The sequence below is a fragment of the Somniosus microcephalus genome, chromosome 3, assembly GCF_052327205.1.
Source record: "Somniosus microcephalus isolate GS21.2 chromosome 3, FLI_Smic_1.0, whole genome shotgun sequence".
In the NCBI taxonomy this organism is placed as follows: Eukaryota; Metazoa; Chordata; class Chondrichthyes; order Squaliformes; family Somniosidae; genus Somniosus; species Somniosus microcephalus.
In genome coordinates, this window is record NC_140989.1 from 91,784,669 (window position 1) to 91,802,376 (window position 17,708).

The window sequence follows — 17,708 nt, forward strand, 5'->3', positions numbered from 1 at the left end:
ACGTAGGAAAGGGAGACCAAAACTAGGGGCCATAAAAATAAGATAGTCACCAATAAATCCAATAGGAATTCGGGAGAATGCTTTTACCCAAAGAATGGTAAAAATGTGGAACTCGCTACCACAAGTAGGCGAGTAGCATAGGCGTATTTAAGGGGAAGCTGGATAAACATGAGGGTGAAAGGAATAGAAGGATGTAGTTAGATGAAGTAGGGTGAAAGGAGGCTCGTGTGGCGCATGGATCAAAAACCGAATGTGTCTCTGTGCTAATAACAGAAAATGCTGGAAAAACTCAGCAGGCCAGGCACCATCCGTGGAGAGAGAAATAGAGTCAATATTTCGGGTCGAAACCTTTGTCAAGACTCTGTCTCTGTGCTGTCGGCTCTGTGATTCTATGAAAGGTCGAGTGATTGCCCCACCCGACGCGGCCAGCAGGGAGCCAAACGCGGGCCGTGCCTGGACTCACCCGCCGGACACCGCGGCCGCTAGCCTCGAGCTGCCATTGGTCCACGCAAGGCCGTCTGACCCCGGAAGTACTGCTGTTTCGGTGTACCGGAAATAGACGTGGCAGATGGAGCGGGTGCCGAGTGTGGTGAAGCTGGGTCAGTTCGGCCGGCTCCTGGGCGCTGGCCCTCAGTCCGCGCTCCTGCGCCAGTGTTAATGCCGCGGAGCCGTCATTGACATCGGCTCGGAGTGTGCCGCTGTGAGGATGTTGTGTCAAGGGGTGCCGGCCAGGCCCGCGCTCCTCCTCCTGCTGCTGCGGGTTTGCGCTGTTGTGGAGCAGAGCTGGAGCCGGACAGTCCCTGTGTTAAGCGACGATATCCCCTTCAGGATAACGTGGCCCGGGGCCGAATTCACGCTGGTCAGTACGCGATGGCCCAAGTATTGTAGTCAACCGACGTGTTTGCACCAAAGTATTACGCTGTACTCGCGGTGACACTACACTGACTTGTGTTTTCCTGGTCATAATGATTATAAATTCGTTAATCTGTTGATGGAGCTGGATCAGCATAAACACGCGAAATGGCAGGCCATACATAGAAAGGCATTTTGTGGACGGCACAAAGAAAAAAGAAAAACAGTTTAATTGCCAACTTCTAGTTATACCATTGGATTATTGCATTCATTAAATGTCTTTTTTTGCCCAGTTCTTCCTATGGTTTCTACAAATCAGGCCTCCCAAGGAACACTGGGGAATAATCTATTTTCTAATTTACAAGATGTTAATTGCAAAAGATGGCTTGTCAGTTTTCCTTTCACAAGTGGAAATGTTTCACTACTAAGGTCACATAATAGAGAAAAGTAATTTCAAAAATATATCTAGCAAATCCGTGTTGAGTGCTGGCATTGGAAATCTATCAGAGTAGTGAAATAACTATTGCCAGTAACAGCCAGGCTGTTTGTAGATGCTATGCAAATTCGTACACCTCAGGGCTTTGATTTCATTTAAAACCATTTTTGCATTGATGTGCATCTAAAACTGTTTTGCATCATCTAAAAGTGGTTGTGTAACAGCAACCTTAAAAGACCTTGGCCTGGATTTTGTGGTGCTTCTGACAGCATATTCACAGTATACGCTGTCGGAAGCCTTCAGAATGGCCCCGCAAGTTCCGGGTTTCCGCATGCGCTGCGCATATGCGAAAACTCAGAACTTGCGATCTGTCAAGGTTCACTTGGACAGATCCACTGTAAATTCACTTTCGCTGGCGCAGAGTTGGGCTATCTACTGCCCAGCGAATACACACGAAACCGGCAAAACTTTTTACCAACGTAAAGGTTAAAATAAATGTTAAAATACATTTTTTTAATGATTTAAACATACATTTAAAATTAGTTTTGGTAAATTTTGTCCTGTTTAAATTTATTTTTTTAATTACATTATTATAAAAGTTTAATTAATGGATCTTTTAATTAATTTTGAACTTGTGATCATTTATTTTTATTTAAGTGGTGTGAAATTTTATTAGGTGATTTCTATTATGCTTATGGGGATTCCGTATTTAAATGGAATCCCCCTTTTTGATTGATTGGCCTGGCCCACGGGGTCCTAGGGATGCTTGTGAACTGCGTGCGCCCCTGTGATCCGTGGGCCTTTACGCAGGCGTACGCTTGCAGGACCAGGACTGGAACAGTCCGAAGCTCAGGAAACACCAGGTAAGTTTGTAGTTTTCTTTCAGTTCAGAGGCGTATGTGGGCGGCAAGCCTCCGACTGCAGTTTCCAGGCCCTTGTGTTATTTCTGCAGAAAAATGTGTAGGGGGAATCTCAGCAATAGTGACAGGACCTCAGATCAATACTCAGTTAAAGATGATGGTGAAAATGTGAGTCTGCAATTAACTTTTAAAAGCTATTATAGAGATTAAAGATGCAGTCAATTTGAATACCTCCTCAGGTGTCCTATATTTGCAACAAAACAACTTGTATTTATATAGCGCCTTTAACGTGGTAAAACGTCCCAAGGTGCTTCACAGGAGTATTATAAGACAAAAAATTTGACAGCGAGCCACATAAGGAGAAGTTGGGGCAGGTGACCAGAAGCTTGGTCAAAGAGGTAGATTTTAAGGAGCGTCTTAAAGGAGAAAAGAGAGGCTGACCGGTTTAGGCAGGGAATTCCAGAGCTTAGGGCCTAGGCAACAGAAGGCACAGCCACCAATGGTTGAGTGATTATAAGCAGGGCTGCGCAAGCGGGCAGAATTAGAGGAGCACAGATATCTCTGGGGGTTGTGGGACTGGAGGAGATTACAGCAAAAGGGAGGGGCGAGGCTATGGAGGGATTTGGAAACAAGAATGAGAATTTTGAAATCGAGGCGTTGCTTAACCGCCGCGAGCCAATGTAGGTCAGCGAGCACAGGGGAGATGGGTGAACAGGATTGGTGCGAGTTAGGACGGAGTTTGGGGTGGGGACCAAAAACAATGGCTTCGGCCTTCCCACTATTGGAGAAAACTTCTGCTTATCCAGAACTAGATGTCAGACAATATATACAAAATATACAAATTGAAGAAGGCCTGTGTTTTTTTAAACCAGTAGTATTTATTACAACTATACACTCAAGTTATCACAACAGTGGTTGGTTTTAGCAATGTGCAGGTTGTGAATTCCTGCTGCTGTCCTCGGCCCCTTACCCGAGAATTCTAGCTCTGTGATGGATAAGAACCCGAGATAAAGAGCAGAGGTTGGCTATATGAAGATTTCCGCAGACATTTTAATTCGTGCCACCCAAATTTACCCATTGTTTAAGCACAGGAAATATTTACAAACAAACAAAACAAGTCTCATGCCAGGCTTTTATGGTAAAACACTGATTTCCATAAATTGATTTTATTAGACTGTTGCTGTTTGAGCTACTTGGGCACTGTAATGTTTATCAAAAAAATTCTAATGTCATTTTCGGTGTTCTTTAGAGCTTGCCTTTTAAAAATTCATATTACTGTTCGGAACAGATAATAACAACTTGCATTTATCCAGAGAATCACCTGCAACGGCTTCTCTTCCCGCTCCCGCATCATTACCTCTGGTGCCCCCCGAGGACCTATCCTTGGACCCCCTCCTATTTCTCATCTACATGTTGCCCCTTGGCAACATCATCCGAAAACACAGCGTCAGTTTCCACATGTACGCTGACGACACCCAGCTCTACCTCACTACCACTTCTCTTGACCCCTCCACGGTCTCTAAATTGTCAGACTGCTTGTCCGACATACAGTTCTGGATGAGCAAAAATGTTCTCCAATTAAATATTGGGAAGACCGAAACCATTGTTTTCGGTCCCTGCCACAAACTTCGTTCCCTAGCCACTGACTCCATCCCTCTCCCTAACTTCTGTCTGAGGCTGAACCACACTGTTCGCAACCTTGGTGTCATATTTGACCCTGAAATGAGCTTCCGACCACATATCCGCAGCATAACTAAGGCCGCCTATTTCCACCTCCGTAACATCGTCCGTCTCCGCCCTTGCCTCAGCTCATCCGCTGCTGAAACCCTCATCCATGCCTTTGTTACCTCTAGACTTGACTATTCCAACGCACTCCTGGCTGGCCTCCCACATTCCACCCTACGTAAACTTGTGGTCATCCAAAACTCGGCTGCCCGTGTCCTAACTCGCACCCAGTCCCATTCACCCATCACCCCTGTACTCACTGACCTACATTGGCTCCCGGTTAAGCAGTGCCTCGATTTCAAAATTCTCATCCTTGTTTTCAAGTCCCTCCATGACCTCGCCCCTTCCTATCTCTGTAATCTCCTCCAGCCCCACAACCCCCCCGAGATATCTGCGCTCCTCTAATTCTGCCCTCTTGATCATCCCTGATTATAATCGCTCAACCTTTGGTGGTCGTGCCTTCTGTTGCCTAGGCCCTAAGCTCTGGAGTTTCCTCCCTAAACCTCTCCGCCTCTCTTTCCTCCTTTAAGATGCTTCTTAAAACCTACCTCTTTGACCAAGCTTTTGGTCACCTGCCCTAATTTATCCTTGTGTTTCGGTGTCAAATTTGTTGTCTTAAAATACTCCTGTGCAGCGCCTTGGGACGTTTTACTACGTTAAAGACGCTATATAAATACAAGTTGTTATATAGTGCCTTTAGCGTAATAAAATATCCCAAGGTGCTTTACAAGGATAGTGTGCAGACGCCTTTTAATTCAAATTGTCTGACTTTTTTTTAGCACTGTGTCCACATTTTGCTGTTTATTTATGCTGCTTAATCCAAATTATTGGATAATTCAATTGTTTTAGTACAAAAATGAATTATCAGGAGTAGACTATTTGGTATTCTATTATGTTGTGTGTGTCACTTGCATCAGTTTCTAATGTTAAGGGAGACTTAAGTTTCAAAAGAAAATGCTTGTTATTGCACATTCTACTAAAGGGGTTCTATGTCCATCATAATATTTTTGTTCTTTTCCTGTGATATTGTGGCCTGTTGCTGTGAAATTAATAACCCAAGGTGGTGCAGTTCATTAGTTACCTTATACTACATGGATATTAGAAAAAATATACACATTCCTGAAGATGAATCACCTTAATTGAGTATAGTTAGGGTCAGTATGATTGTGGTGCCAGCGAAGCATATGGTATTCCTGTTCTGTGTGTTGTTAAAATTAAACATTTTGCTTGCAGATGTTAGCATGTAGTAATGAAAAGTAAAGTTGTGCACTGTGGTATAAAATACAATATTCTATTTAGGAGAATATTGATAGTCACGTTGCTCAATTTTTTTTTAGCCAACAACAGGAGGCCTGTACAAACCTGATGATTATATAATTATCACTACAGTGCATAATGAAAGATACAAATGTATGTTGCCATCGATTGGAAATGGAGACCAGGTAAGCCTCGGATTTATACAGTAGTTTTGTTACGAATGCTCCCTGTAATAGCTTTGTAATGTGATGTATTATGTATTACTTAACATTGGCCTGGTTAGGAAATTGGCTGAGCGTCAGGAGCCAGAGTAGGGAGAATGGGTAGGTACTCAAATTGGCAAAAGGTGAATAGTGATGTCCCACAGGGAATCTGTGTTGGGGCCTCAACTATTCACAGTATTTATTAACGACTTAGATGATGGGATAGAAAGTCACATATCCAAATTTGCCGATGACACAAAGATAGGTGGCATTGCAGGCAGTGCAGATGAAAGCATAAAATTACAAAGGGATATTGATAGATTAAGTGAATAGGCAAAACTGTGGCAAATAGGCAAAACTGTGGCAAATAGATTTCTGTGTAGGCAAACGTGAAGTCTAAAAAAGGATAGAACAGGGTACTTTCTAAATGGTGAAAAGCTAAAAACAGTGGCAGTCCAAAGGGATTTGAGGTTCCGGTACAGAATATAATCAAAAAGGCTAATGGAATGCTGGCCTTTATATCTAGAGGACTAGAATACAAGAGGGTAGAAGGTATGCTGCAGCTATACAAAACCCTGGTTAGACCACACCTGCAGTACTGTGAGCAGTTCTGGGCACCACACCGTAGGATGGATATATTGGCCTTGGAGGGAGTGCGGCGTAGGGTTACCAGAATGATACCCAGACTTCAAGGGCTAAGTTATGAGGAGAGATTACACAAATTAGGGTTATATTCCCTAGAATTTAGAAGGTTAAGGGGTGATCTGATTGAAGTTTTCAAGATATTAAGGGGAACAGATAGGGTAGTTGGAGAGAAACTAGTTCTGCAAATAAAACCAAAAAAGGTGACTCAACCGTGGCTAACGAGGGAAATTAGGGATAGCATAAGATCCAAGGAGAGGACATATAAATTGGCCAGAAAAAGCAGTAAACCTGAGGATTGGGAGCAGTTTAGGATTCAACAAAGGAGGACAAAGGGATTAATTAAGAGGGGGAAAATAGAGTATGAGAGTAAGCTTGCAGGGAACATAAAAACTGACTGTAAAAGCTTCTATAGATATGTGAAGAGAAAAAGATTGGTGAAGTCAAGCATAGGTCCCGTGCAGTCAGAATCAGGGGGATTTATAATGGGGAACAAAGAAATGGCAGACCAATTAAATACATACTTTGCTTCTGTCTTCACAAAGGAGGACACAAATAACCTCCCAGAGATGTCGGGGAACATAGGGTCTAATGAAAGGGAGGAACTGATAGAAATCAGTGTTTGTAGGGAAATGGTGTTGGAGAAATTGACGGGATTGAAGGCCGATAAATCCCCAGGGCCTGATAATCTACATCCTAGGGTACTTAAGGAAGTGGCCCTAGAAATAGTAGATGCATTGTTGGTGGTCATCCAAAATTCTATAGACTCTGGAACAGTACCCATGGATTGGCGGGTAGCTAATGTTACCCCACTGTTCAAAAAAGGTGGTAGAGAGAAAACGGGGAATTGCAGACTGGTAAGCCTGACATCGGTAGTGGGGAAAATGCTAGAGTCCATTATAAAAGATGTAATAGCAGAGCACTTGGGAAACAGTGACCGGATCGGACAAAGTCAACATGGATTTACAAAAGGTAAATCGTGCTTGACTAATCTACTGGAATTTTTTGAGGATGTAACTGGGATGTGGTGTATTTGGACTTTCAAAAGGCTTTCGATAAGGTCCCGCATAAGAGATTAGCGTGTAAAGTTAAGACACATGGGATTGGGGGCAAGGTATTGACTTGGATAGAGAACTGATTGGCAGACAGAAAGCAAAACGTTGGAATAAACGGGTCTTTTTCCGAGTGGCAGGCAGTGACTAGTGGGATACCGCAGGGATCGGTCCTTGGACCCCAGCTATTCACAATATATATTAATGATCTGGACGAGGGAACTAGATGTAATATCTCCAAATTTGCAGACGACACAAAGCTGCGTGGGTGTGTGTGCTGTGAGGAGGATGCCGAGAAACTCCAGTATGATTTGGACAGGTTGGGTGATTGGGCAGAAGCATGACAGGTGCAATATAACGTGGATAAATGCAAGATTATCCACTTTGGTGTCAAAAACAAGAAGGCAGATTATTATCTGAACGACAATAGATTGGGAGAAGGGGAAGTGCAACGAGACCTGGGCGTCCTTGTGCACCAGTCGCTGAAGGTAAGCATGCAGGTGCAGCAGGCGGTTAAGAAGGCAAATGGTATGTTGGCCTTCGTAGCAAGAGGGTTTGAGTACAGGAACAAGGATGTCTTGCTGCAGTTGTACAGGGCCTTGGTGAGACCACATTTTGAGTATTGTGTGCAGTTTTGGTCGCCTTATCTGAGGAAGGATGTTCTTGCCATGGAAGGAGTGCAGCGAAGATTCAGCAGGCTGATACCTGGGATGGCAGGAATGACGCCATGGAAGGAGTGCAGCGAAGATTCAGCAGGCTGATACCTGGGATGGCAGGAATGACGTATGAGGAGAGATTGGGTCGATTGGGCTTGTACTCGCTGGAGTTTAGAAGAATGAGAGGGGATCTCATTGAAACTTATAAAATTCTAACAGGACTAGACAGACTAGATGCAGGAAGAATGTTCCCGATGGTCGGGGAGTCCAGAACCAGGGGTCACAGTCTAAGGATAAGGGGTAAGCCATTTAGGACCGATGAGGAGGAATTTCTTCACCCAGAGAGTGGTGAACCTGTGGAATTCTCTACCACAGAAGGCAGTAGAGGCCAATTTATTAAATATATTCAAGAAGGAGTTGGATATATTTCTTAAGGCTAAAGGGATCAAGGGATATAGGGAGAAAGCAGGGACAGGGTACTGAATTTTGATGATCAGCCATGATCGCATTGAATGGCGGAGCAGGCTCGAGGGGCCGAGTGGCCTACTCCTGCTCCTATCTTCTATGTTTCTATGCTGGTTGGGGATTCTAGGACTAGGGGGCATGGTCTACAAATTAGAGCCAGACCTTTCAGGAGTGAAATTAGGAAACACTTCTGCACACAAAGGGTGGTAGAAGTTTGGAACTCTCTTCTGCAAAGGGCAATTTGTGCTAGATCAATTGTTAATTTTAAATCCGAGATTGATAGCTCTTTGTTAACCAAAGGTATTAAGGATTATGGGCCAAAGGCAGGTATATGGAGATAGGTCGCAGATCAGCCATGATCTCATTAAATGGCGAACAGGCTCGAGGGGCTGAATGGCTTACTCCTAACAGAAAATAAACTATATACTGTATTATAATCATGCTTGCTCTGGTACTGACGCGATTACATTTTCATACTCTGTAAAGCATAGTTTTTATTACGCAGTGCTGATTGGTTTAGTTTCTGCACGGAAAATATTTTTCTATGAATGCTGTGGTATAGTATGTACTTCAGTCCCACAATCTGTTTCCATTGTTTAAGCCCCACAAAAATATTATTAATGCAATAGAAGATTTTCTAAAATTTTTGTCAAGGTTGAATATAAAATAATAACAAATGTAATTTTACTTTGCTAGCAGATGCAAAGCATTCAATTCGTTTTACAGCTGCAGTACTGTCTAATCCAAAAAACCCTGTCCTATGAGTTAACGCTTCACTGTGCTGCTAACACAGTTAGGGGATCACAGTTTCAATGGCCCAGAAATTCGGGTCTCCACGGGTGAGTACGCACGGGGTACTCACCCGTAGGCCCAATGGAAGTGCCGGTTTCCTGCATGCGCGGGAAACCGGCACTTCCGTTCCTCTGAATGAAGGGGTTCAGAGGTCGAACGCGTGCACAGGAGGGGCTGCACGTGCGCGTCGAACTTAGGTTTTTTTTTTTTACAGGTTTTCCCGGGAGGGTAAGTCTCCAGAAGTTAGAAATGTAAAAAGCAGGCGTAAGGCCTGTTTTTTACAAAGTGGTGAATTAATTAAAATTAAAACATTTTTTCCACAGGCTTATTATTTTTAAATACTTTAAAGCAAGTTAAGTTTATTTTTAGCCCCGTTAGAAAATAACATTGTTTTTTTCAAAAATTTAAATTATTGTTTAAAATAGTTATTTCATGTAATTTATAGTTTATTTAAAAAATGTGATTTAAAAAAAAAAATTTATTTGAAGATTTAGTGCTGTTTTGGGGCCGTAGTATTTATAAGTCTTGACAGCACTTCCTGTCAGACTTACGAATGGAGCATTCCCTGCTCCGATTGGCTCCCCATGGCCCACGTGATTCCAGGGGACGCATCGAACTAACTGCACCCCTGGGATACGCAAGCACTGCACGCCGGCAGCTGGACCAGGCCCCAGATCGGAATTCCACGGGGGCCCACAGCTCAACGGCCAGCGCGGTAGGTAAGTGCAGATCGGGGGCTTGCACCCGCGGGAAGCCCCTGACCCGAATTTCTGGGCCATTGTATTTTCTTGAATGGTTACTGTCTACAGTAGGGTGAGTTCCTAATATGACTGAAATGGATGCTTTTCTGGGCAGTTAATTTTTCCTCCTTTATACTTAGGATGAAGAACATGATTACAAAGGCCATGGGCCTGGTGAGCTATTGGACCCACTCTTCAAACAGAGCAGTTGCTCTTACAGAGTAAGTTGTTTGTAATTAATTAATAAATTCACAGAGTCTATTTGAAGCTGTGGGAAGTCATTTTCCTGGGCTATACAATGCAGTCTTTAGGTCATACTTTCATACAGGGTTTTTTGATTAAACTTGAGGTGATGGTAGTGATCGTTTTACTGCCAAAGGTATTATGATAATAGGATTAGATGTTCTTTTCCTCATTAAGAACTGTGGTAAACCACGTTCACTATCGTATCACTGTTAGTAGTTAGCACTGTTCACCACTGTTCGTTATAACTGTATCACTGACCACTATTGTATCACGGTACGAGGTCGCCTCTTGCCACACTGCTATACCTGGGATGACCACTGCCGACTCCGCCTTGGCTCCACCCACCAGGCCAGGTATAAAGGTGAGCGACTGGCTGGTATTCCTCCTGCTTGGATCGGATCACCCACGAGAGTGGGCTCTGTTATTTAGTCAATAAAAACCTTTAGTCACCTTCGTAACTCTTCGCCTTTTATTGGAGGAATTGATAGGTATATCAAGAACAGACTAGTATTTTCCCATATTGCTCAGTGGTTTGTAACCCATTGCCACTTTGCATCTCATCTATACTTCTTTATCCACCTCATTAGCTGTTTTCTAGATGGTTGACGCCACTCCCCTCCCACACCAATGTACATTAAACAAGTGTATATATAGTTATAAAAGCATTCAGCTACTGCTACTAATTCTGTTAGATTTCGTTGTTCTTCCAAATTGTAGACTTGCTTGTTTCTCAGTGCATTATAGTGTCATGTCCAAAGTTGGCTGACATATATTAATCATTTTTGTCTATGATGTATCATGGAATAGCTTCTTTTGTCATGGTACATATGGGATTTAAACCCAGATTCATTCACAAAGGGCTCAGCTTATTTAACCATATGCTATTGTCTGGCCAACTGTTCTAGGGAGGAGCCACAGTGTTTTAGGGAAGGCCATAGCCATTCAATTCGAATACACATAGCCTGTAGGTTTTATTTGTATATATGCTTGATTGGCAGCTTTTTCTGAGTTTTTCTGAGTTTAACATACATATTTAAATTTCCTTTTTTTCTGGGTCGCTCTTTTTAAAATTAAAAAAAAATTATTTCTCAGCACGACTTGTTGAAATTGAATAGTCCATTTGAAGCTATTGGAGAAAGCGATGGGTCAGAGAAAGATTCTAGAAAAACAGCTTTCATTTTAACAAAGCGAATGCAACGGTTCATTATATTCTACCAATTCAAGGAGTGAGAGTTCACCTGGTAACTACTGTAAAATCCATTCTGTGTCATTACTGGCCAATCATCCACTTGCTGTTTAAGAAACTTGACATTTTATAGTTAAAGCCACAATCAACCAGTTTCACCTACTGCCTTCCAAAGGCAAGGAAGGTAACGTTGAGAGACAAAGTACACTAACAAGGGTTTTCTGTTCATTGCCTGGGTACACTGGTAATGTTTTGGGTTTTTTGAAGATCCAATTCCTGTGAAAAGTGTATTCAGTTATACAAGATCATGTTACACTTAAAATATTAAATATGTAAAACTTTGAAGTGCTCCTTTAATATCCACATGATTTTGTTTCCTACAATAGTTAGTGTTCAATTTGTATACAATTTTTTATGTTACATTTATGTCCTTATCTTTGACCCATTGATTTATATGCAAATACTACTAGCTGAATATTTCTAAAATAGAAATCTTTACACACTACAGATTGAATCTTACTGGACATATGAAGTGTGCCATGGAAAACACATTCGCCAATACCATGAGGAAAAAGAAACTGGCCAGGTACAGTGCCTGATTTTATCAGTCTCTAGTGTTACCAACAGTTAAGTGATTGTATTGCTAACTTTTATGTATCTTCTGATTAAGCAGAAAGTTAATATTCAAGAATATTACCTTGGTACCGTGAGCACACCAGCTGATTCGGAGACCAAAGGTAAGAAACAATGTCTATCAGAAAGCACGTCGTCTTCTTATCGTGTCCACGGACAGTCTATACATAGCCCAGCCAGAACTGGACACATTTTTGTTGAATTCGGCAAGATCTGCAACAGTGCAGGGTTCCTCTAATGATGGGCATTGCAGGAGATGTTGCATAGTCTGTGCCTCAGTTCCACATTCACAAGTTGTCGGGCTGGTTGAATATCCCCATTTGCTTAGTGACACCTTTGAGCAACCTACACCGGTCCTAAGTCTGTTAAGACACTTCCAGGTTGCCCAGTTGCAATTAGCTTTTTTAAAAAAAAATTTGAATTTTCATTTATGCAGCACAGTATGTTCTTGTTGTCATCTGCTATTTGCAAACCTGTCAATAAGTGAATCCTGTATGATGACAATTGGAATGAAAGGCTGTTTACGTTAAAGAAGCAACAATTTAAAAATAATCCTTTTAGACCTGACCATTTCAGATACTGTTTGTAGCCAAAAATATGTTATGGGTTGTTCACTTCTGGTTCATCACTTATTATATCTCAATTCATATTTACATTGTGTGACTTCAAAAAAACTACTACAACAACAACTTGCATTTATATAGCACCTTTAACATAATAAAAGGTCGCAAGGCTCTTTGCAAGATCGTAATCAGACCAAAATTGACAGGAGCCACAGGAGGAGACATTAGGACAGGTGACCAAACACTTGGTCAAAGATAGGTTTGAGGAGAGGTTTAGGGAGGGAATTCCATAGCTTATGACCTGGGTGGCTGAAGGCACAGACACCAGTGGTGGGACGAAGGGATTGGGGAATGCACGAGGCCAGAGCTAGAGGAGTGTAGAATTCTTGAAAGGTTGTAGGCTTGGAGGAGGTTGCAGAGATGGGGCGGGGCAAGGCCAAGGCCATGGAGGGATTGTAAACTAACCTGGAATCTGATGCTGCTGCTTGAGCAACAAAAAGAAATGTGTTTAATTTATGAAATTATGGTTCCACAAACCCAAACTCCAGTTTAACCCCGTGCAACAGATGACCATTTTTTAATTCAATACTTTTATTTTTATACATTTTCATTCATTGCAGGTTCATGAATCATGCTCTAAATATGCTTGAAATGTCATACACAAGGAATCAAGCTTTAGATCAGCAGAATGTGAAATGCAAAGCAGATCTTCATAAAAACAATAATGGGAATATCATAAATCCTAGTCCTTTTCCAGAACAGTATGGAACCTCTTACAAAAGATTTGAAAGATGTGAAGCACTGAAGTTACCTTTTACCCTGGACCAGTATTAAGTTTTTCACTGGGATTAATTTGCGCAGCAGAAAAAATGCTCATCATCTCGGGCATTACATCAGCATATCTAAAATATCAACTAATAAGCAGAGGAAGGTGTGGAGTGAGAGTGTCTGAGAATTAGCATTGTGCTCAGGCTAGCAGTAGTGACATTAATATGGACATTTCCACCCATTAAAATGGACTTTTCTGCAGTTGGATTTCTAACAGGAGCAAAGTCCTATGGGAGAGTTTTTCTTGTCAATTATGAGTAAAATTATGTATGAACAATTGGTGAACATTCAAATGTATTTAAAACATTCCAGATTTCTGTTTCTTTGTCTAGATTCCACTGCAGAACAGCCAGAAGAATCTGAAACTGAGAAATTGAAAGTAAGTGGAATGAATCCTTATTGTAATCGCCTGTTTTCCACATTTTTCCAGGATAATTCAGATCTCTTACTATAGTTTAAACACAAAATTCTGACGGGTTAAGAAAGCACTTGCACCTATATAGCACCTTTCCTGTCTTCAAGGTGCCCCAAAGCACTTTCTGGCCAAATTATAATTTCTTTGAAGTGCGATTGGTCACTGTTAGTCGGCAGGAACATATTCTGTTTTCCTGAAATTAGGTAATGGAAATAATTTCATAAAATGATAGAATTTGAATCTTGGAAATTATTAACAATTTGAATGAATTGCATCCTAAATGTCATCTTATTGCCCATATAATATAACTCCACTATAATCACTACTAATACTGTGAGTCTGTAGTTTTCAGTTAGCTAAAATCTCACCCCTAGATGGCACTATTAATAGGGAAGTTAAGCAATACTGCAGTGCAGAATCATTATGAAGCCTTTGTGTGCAACTTTTGCCAGCAATGATGGCCCTGAATATCCGATCGGAGGCTTCCTGTGGGTGGATGCCTCTGATCAACAAAAAATCTACGAACCTACCTGCTGGTCCTGGAGATAGAGGCTTCCGATCCAGGGCTTCTCTTGGACATGCGCAGAGGCCCATGTATCCCAGGGGCGCATGCAGTTCGCAAGTGCCCCTGGGATCACGTGGGCCAGCTCAACCAATGGAAGAAGGGAATCCCCCTTCATACTTTTGACCGTTCTGTACACACGGAACTGTAAAAAGTATGAAAGGATGACTACAAAAATGCACCAACACACTGAAACAAATAAAGAAAAACCATTACATATATTAAATTAATTAAAATGGCATTTAATTAAATATGTTAAACAATTTAATTTTTTGCTTTTTTTTTGTGTTGTTTTAACGGGCCTTAATATAAACTTACCTTATTGGACGGGGTTTTTAATTTATCAGTGAGTGGTAAAATCTTATTTTAATATTTTTTAAAACTCTTATGCTGGTAAAAGCAGGCGTAAGAATTCTATGGCCTTTCAGCGGGCGGAAGTTGAGCAAATAGCGCAACTCTCCACCCGCAGAGGCACTTTTCTTGGGCATGTGTTGGATCTGTCAAGATCCGGGTTTCAGCGCATGCGCTTCGCATTCCTAAACCCGGAACTTGCACAGCCCCTATGGGCGCATGTGCACCTCGTACGCACCCGTGGGGGTTGGAAAATATGGGCTAATGTATTGCCTATAAATGTTAGAAATCTTAATTTTAAAAATAGCATCAGGTTGTACCATGGATGTCAGTTCTTTGTGGTAAATTGTTAAATTATTACCATGGCATGGGAGGCAACAGAGGCCATATCTTTTTTTCTCAAACAAAATCTGAGTTTCTCTCAGAATTGCAAGAGGTTTTTTGCAGTTGCAATTAAGCATCCTGAAATTGTTGGCTCACTTGGGAAATGTTGGTTGGCTTTTGAGGGAGGAAGTAAATGCAACTTTTGAAGAGTGGAATTTGTCATCACTAATTCTGGCCTCCTTATTGTAAATACAATCCTATGCACATGTTTTAAAATGTGAATGCAAGGATAGCACCCTGTGCTGCTGTTTTCCAAATAAAACATTGTCATCTAGTATTACTTGAGTCATAAAATGTTTGGTCAAAACATTTTTGATTTCTGTACTGGTCAGAGTAAAATAAAAGTTTGACCAAAATAAGAATGAGAGATACTGTTTTATGAACTACACAATCCAAATTTACCAAATACAGTGAAAACCAGTTAAGTGCCCATATTGGTTAAATTAACATTTTTTTCCAAATCCAGACTCTCGCTATTATTTCAATGTTAAATATTCTGTTCAAATGCACACTGGTTTAAAGGACATTCCATTTGAGTGTACAGGTTTTCACAGCTGCTGATTGATTCACTGGCCTAAGTTCACATTCTAGTTTCACCAGCCTGTTGTCCCACGCAGACACAATGGGGGGAATTTTAACCCAAAAAAACAGGTGGGTTTGGGTCGGGTGAGAAGTCAAAGTGTTAAAAGTATGAATCCCGACCTGAATCCCACTTCTGGTTTTAACGGGGGCAGGCAACCAATCTGCTCCCAGGAGGCAGGCTGTCCATTTAAATATTATAATGAGGCTGCCGTGCCTCAGATTTAACCCCCATTTTGAATTTAACTTTAGCTGGTCGGGTTTTTGCAAGCCTCGTGAAACCTGCCAGCTAAAGTAAGGCGAGGACTGTTAGATCCAGGAGATAAATGCCTTTACACTTAGCTCCTGGATCCAGCGTCCCTGCCTAACCCATCCCCCTGGGATCGGAGCCCCCCCCCCCCCCCCCCCAATGCTGGTCTGGCCCCACGATTTGCAGCTCCTAGCTCTCCGATTGGTGTCGACCCCCTCCCCCTGCTCCTCCAGCCCTTCCTGTGCTGCTCTGGCTCCCACGCGATCCGGGTGGAAAAGAGGTTTCCCATGCAAATCAGGCCCTGCTGTTAAATTCGGCAGGGCCTGCAGGAAACCCGTTCTCCCAGGTTTCCCAACCACTTTGGGGCACCACCTCCTCCCTGCTCCCAACCCGCCTCCCCATTAAAATGCAGGCCAATATTTCAAACCTTTTAACACAAAACAATCAAAGCTAGTTACTGTAGATGTGCCTACTCAAGGTGCTGCTAAGCCACCTGGCAAACTGGTTCTCATGAATCATTCTGCTGAATTGCTGAATAAGTGAGTGAATTCCACTCACTGAAAAATGTTCCTTGATGAGGGGAAAAAAACGGATGTCTGATGCTGGGTTATGCTCATTTCTATAAACGCAAAATTCTCAACACATGCACACAAACTAGAAACCAATTGTCATTAATGGAAATTTCTCGCTATTCCTAGATCTTTTGCATACTGTTAAAGATCAGTCTGTTGAATCTAAGAAATGGAAAGTGACATTAGTTTCTTGCGAGTAGCAATTTTGCAAGAACTGAATGAATAAGACGATATATCTTAACTGTACTTCAAAAAAAAATCCTGTTTGAAATGCCCTAATTAGCAATGTCGAATAAGTGATCAGTATTAACAAGATAAAATACAACCAGCTCACTTGCTGTTGTAAACTTCCACTCACTGATGTGGAATCCATTAAAATAGAAGTTTGATTAAATCTTCAGCCTGGTTTTTGCACATCTTTTGCTGCCTAAAACAATGTGCATTTAAGTGGCATTACTGTAGCGGCTTACCTTTTTCAGAGTAGTCACTCTTAATTTGAAGTTGCTTCATTCAATTTTTTTTTTGGTTTTTGTTTTATAAATCATTGAATATAAATTACAGAATAATTCACTTTTTTTGAGCAAAGAATGACTGATTTAATGGGAGTAGGTCGTACTTATAATTTCACTTTACTTTTTTAATTAATCTAAATTCCCACTTTGCTATGTTATTCACGTCATTTAACTCAAATTACTGGATAATTCAAAATCATTTCTTGCACTAAAGAATTGAATTAAGCAATGTAAATAGTGTAGAAAAGTGGTAATTACATGCTGAAAAGTTCACATCATGGGGCACTGGCACCAGTAGTGGGGAAAGAGGGAGCTGTTCTGTTGGGACGGACTCGGAGCAGTGTCCTGGTGAATCGAATAACTCGGGTGGTAGATGGGGCTTTAAACTAATGAGGAGGGATGGTTCAGATAAGGGTAAATTTATAAGTCTGAAGAGAAAAGTCAAGGCTGTAGAGCAGAGTAACGATTTCAGTAAAATCAAGCAGATTGCGTCAGGAAAGGGCAGAGTTTAATAACTAATAGGGCATTAGCCACATCAGGTAAAAATAGTAAAAAGTTAAAATTAAAGGCACTATATCTGAATGTACGAAGCATTCATAATAAGATAGATGAATTAATGGCACAAATAGAGATAAATGGGTTTGATCTAGTAGCCATTACTGAGGTGTGGTTGCAAGGTGGCCAAGGTTGGGTACTAAATATTCCAGGGTACTTTTTTATAAAAAAAAATTAAAAAAAAACAATAGGCAAAATGGAAAAGGAGGTAGGGTAGCCCTGATAAAGGATGAGATAAAGGCAGTAGGGAGAAAGGATCTTAGCCCAGAAAATCAGGATGTTGAATTAGTATGGTGGAGCTACAAAACAACAAAGGATAGAAAACACTGGTGGGTAGTTTATAGACCCCCTAACTGTAATCATAGCGTTGGACAGAGTATAAATCAGGAAAT

The 17,708-nt window shown here is 41.5% G+C and overlaps 1 protein-coding gene across 2 annotated transcripts in view; it reads left to right on the forward strand.

The window, feature by feature from the left end:
- The first annotated feature begins 535 nt into the window (after positions 1-535).
- Positions 536-17,708, forward strand: part of erlec1 (endoplasmic reticulum lectin 1) — a 53,228-nt gene continuing 36,055 nt past the window's right edge. Inside the window, exons 1-6 of one of the 2 annotated variants that reach the window (XM_085981332.1) lie at positions 536-859; positions 5,211-5,315; positions 9,821-9,901; positions 11,621-11,698; positions 11,786-11,849; positions 13,469-13,515. In XM_085981332.1, coding sequence (XP_085837458.1) covers positions 707-859; positions 5,211-5,315; positions 9,821-9,901; positions 11,621-11,698; positions 11,786-11,849; positions 13,469-13,515 — 528 coding nt within the window. In that variant the 5' untranslated portion in view covers positions 536-706. The remainder of the gene's footprint in view (positions 860-5,210; positions 5,316-9,820; positions 9,902-11,620; positions 11,699-11,785; positions 11,850-13,468; positions 13,516-17,708) is intronic. The other variant, XM_085981331.1, reaches the window with a different exon arrangement.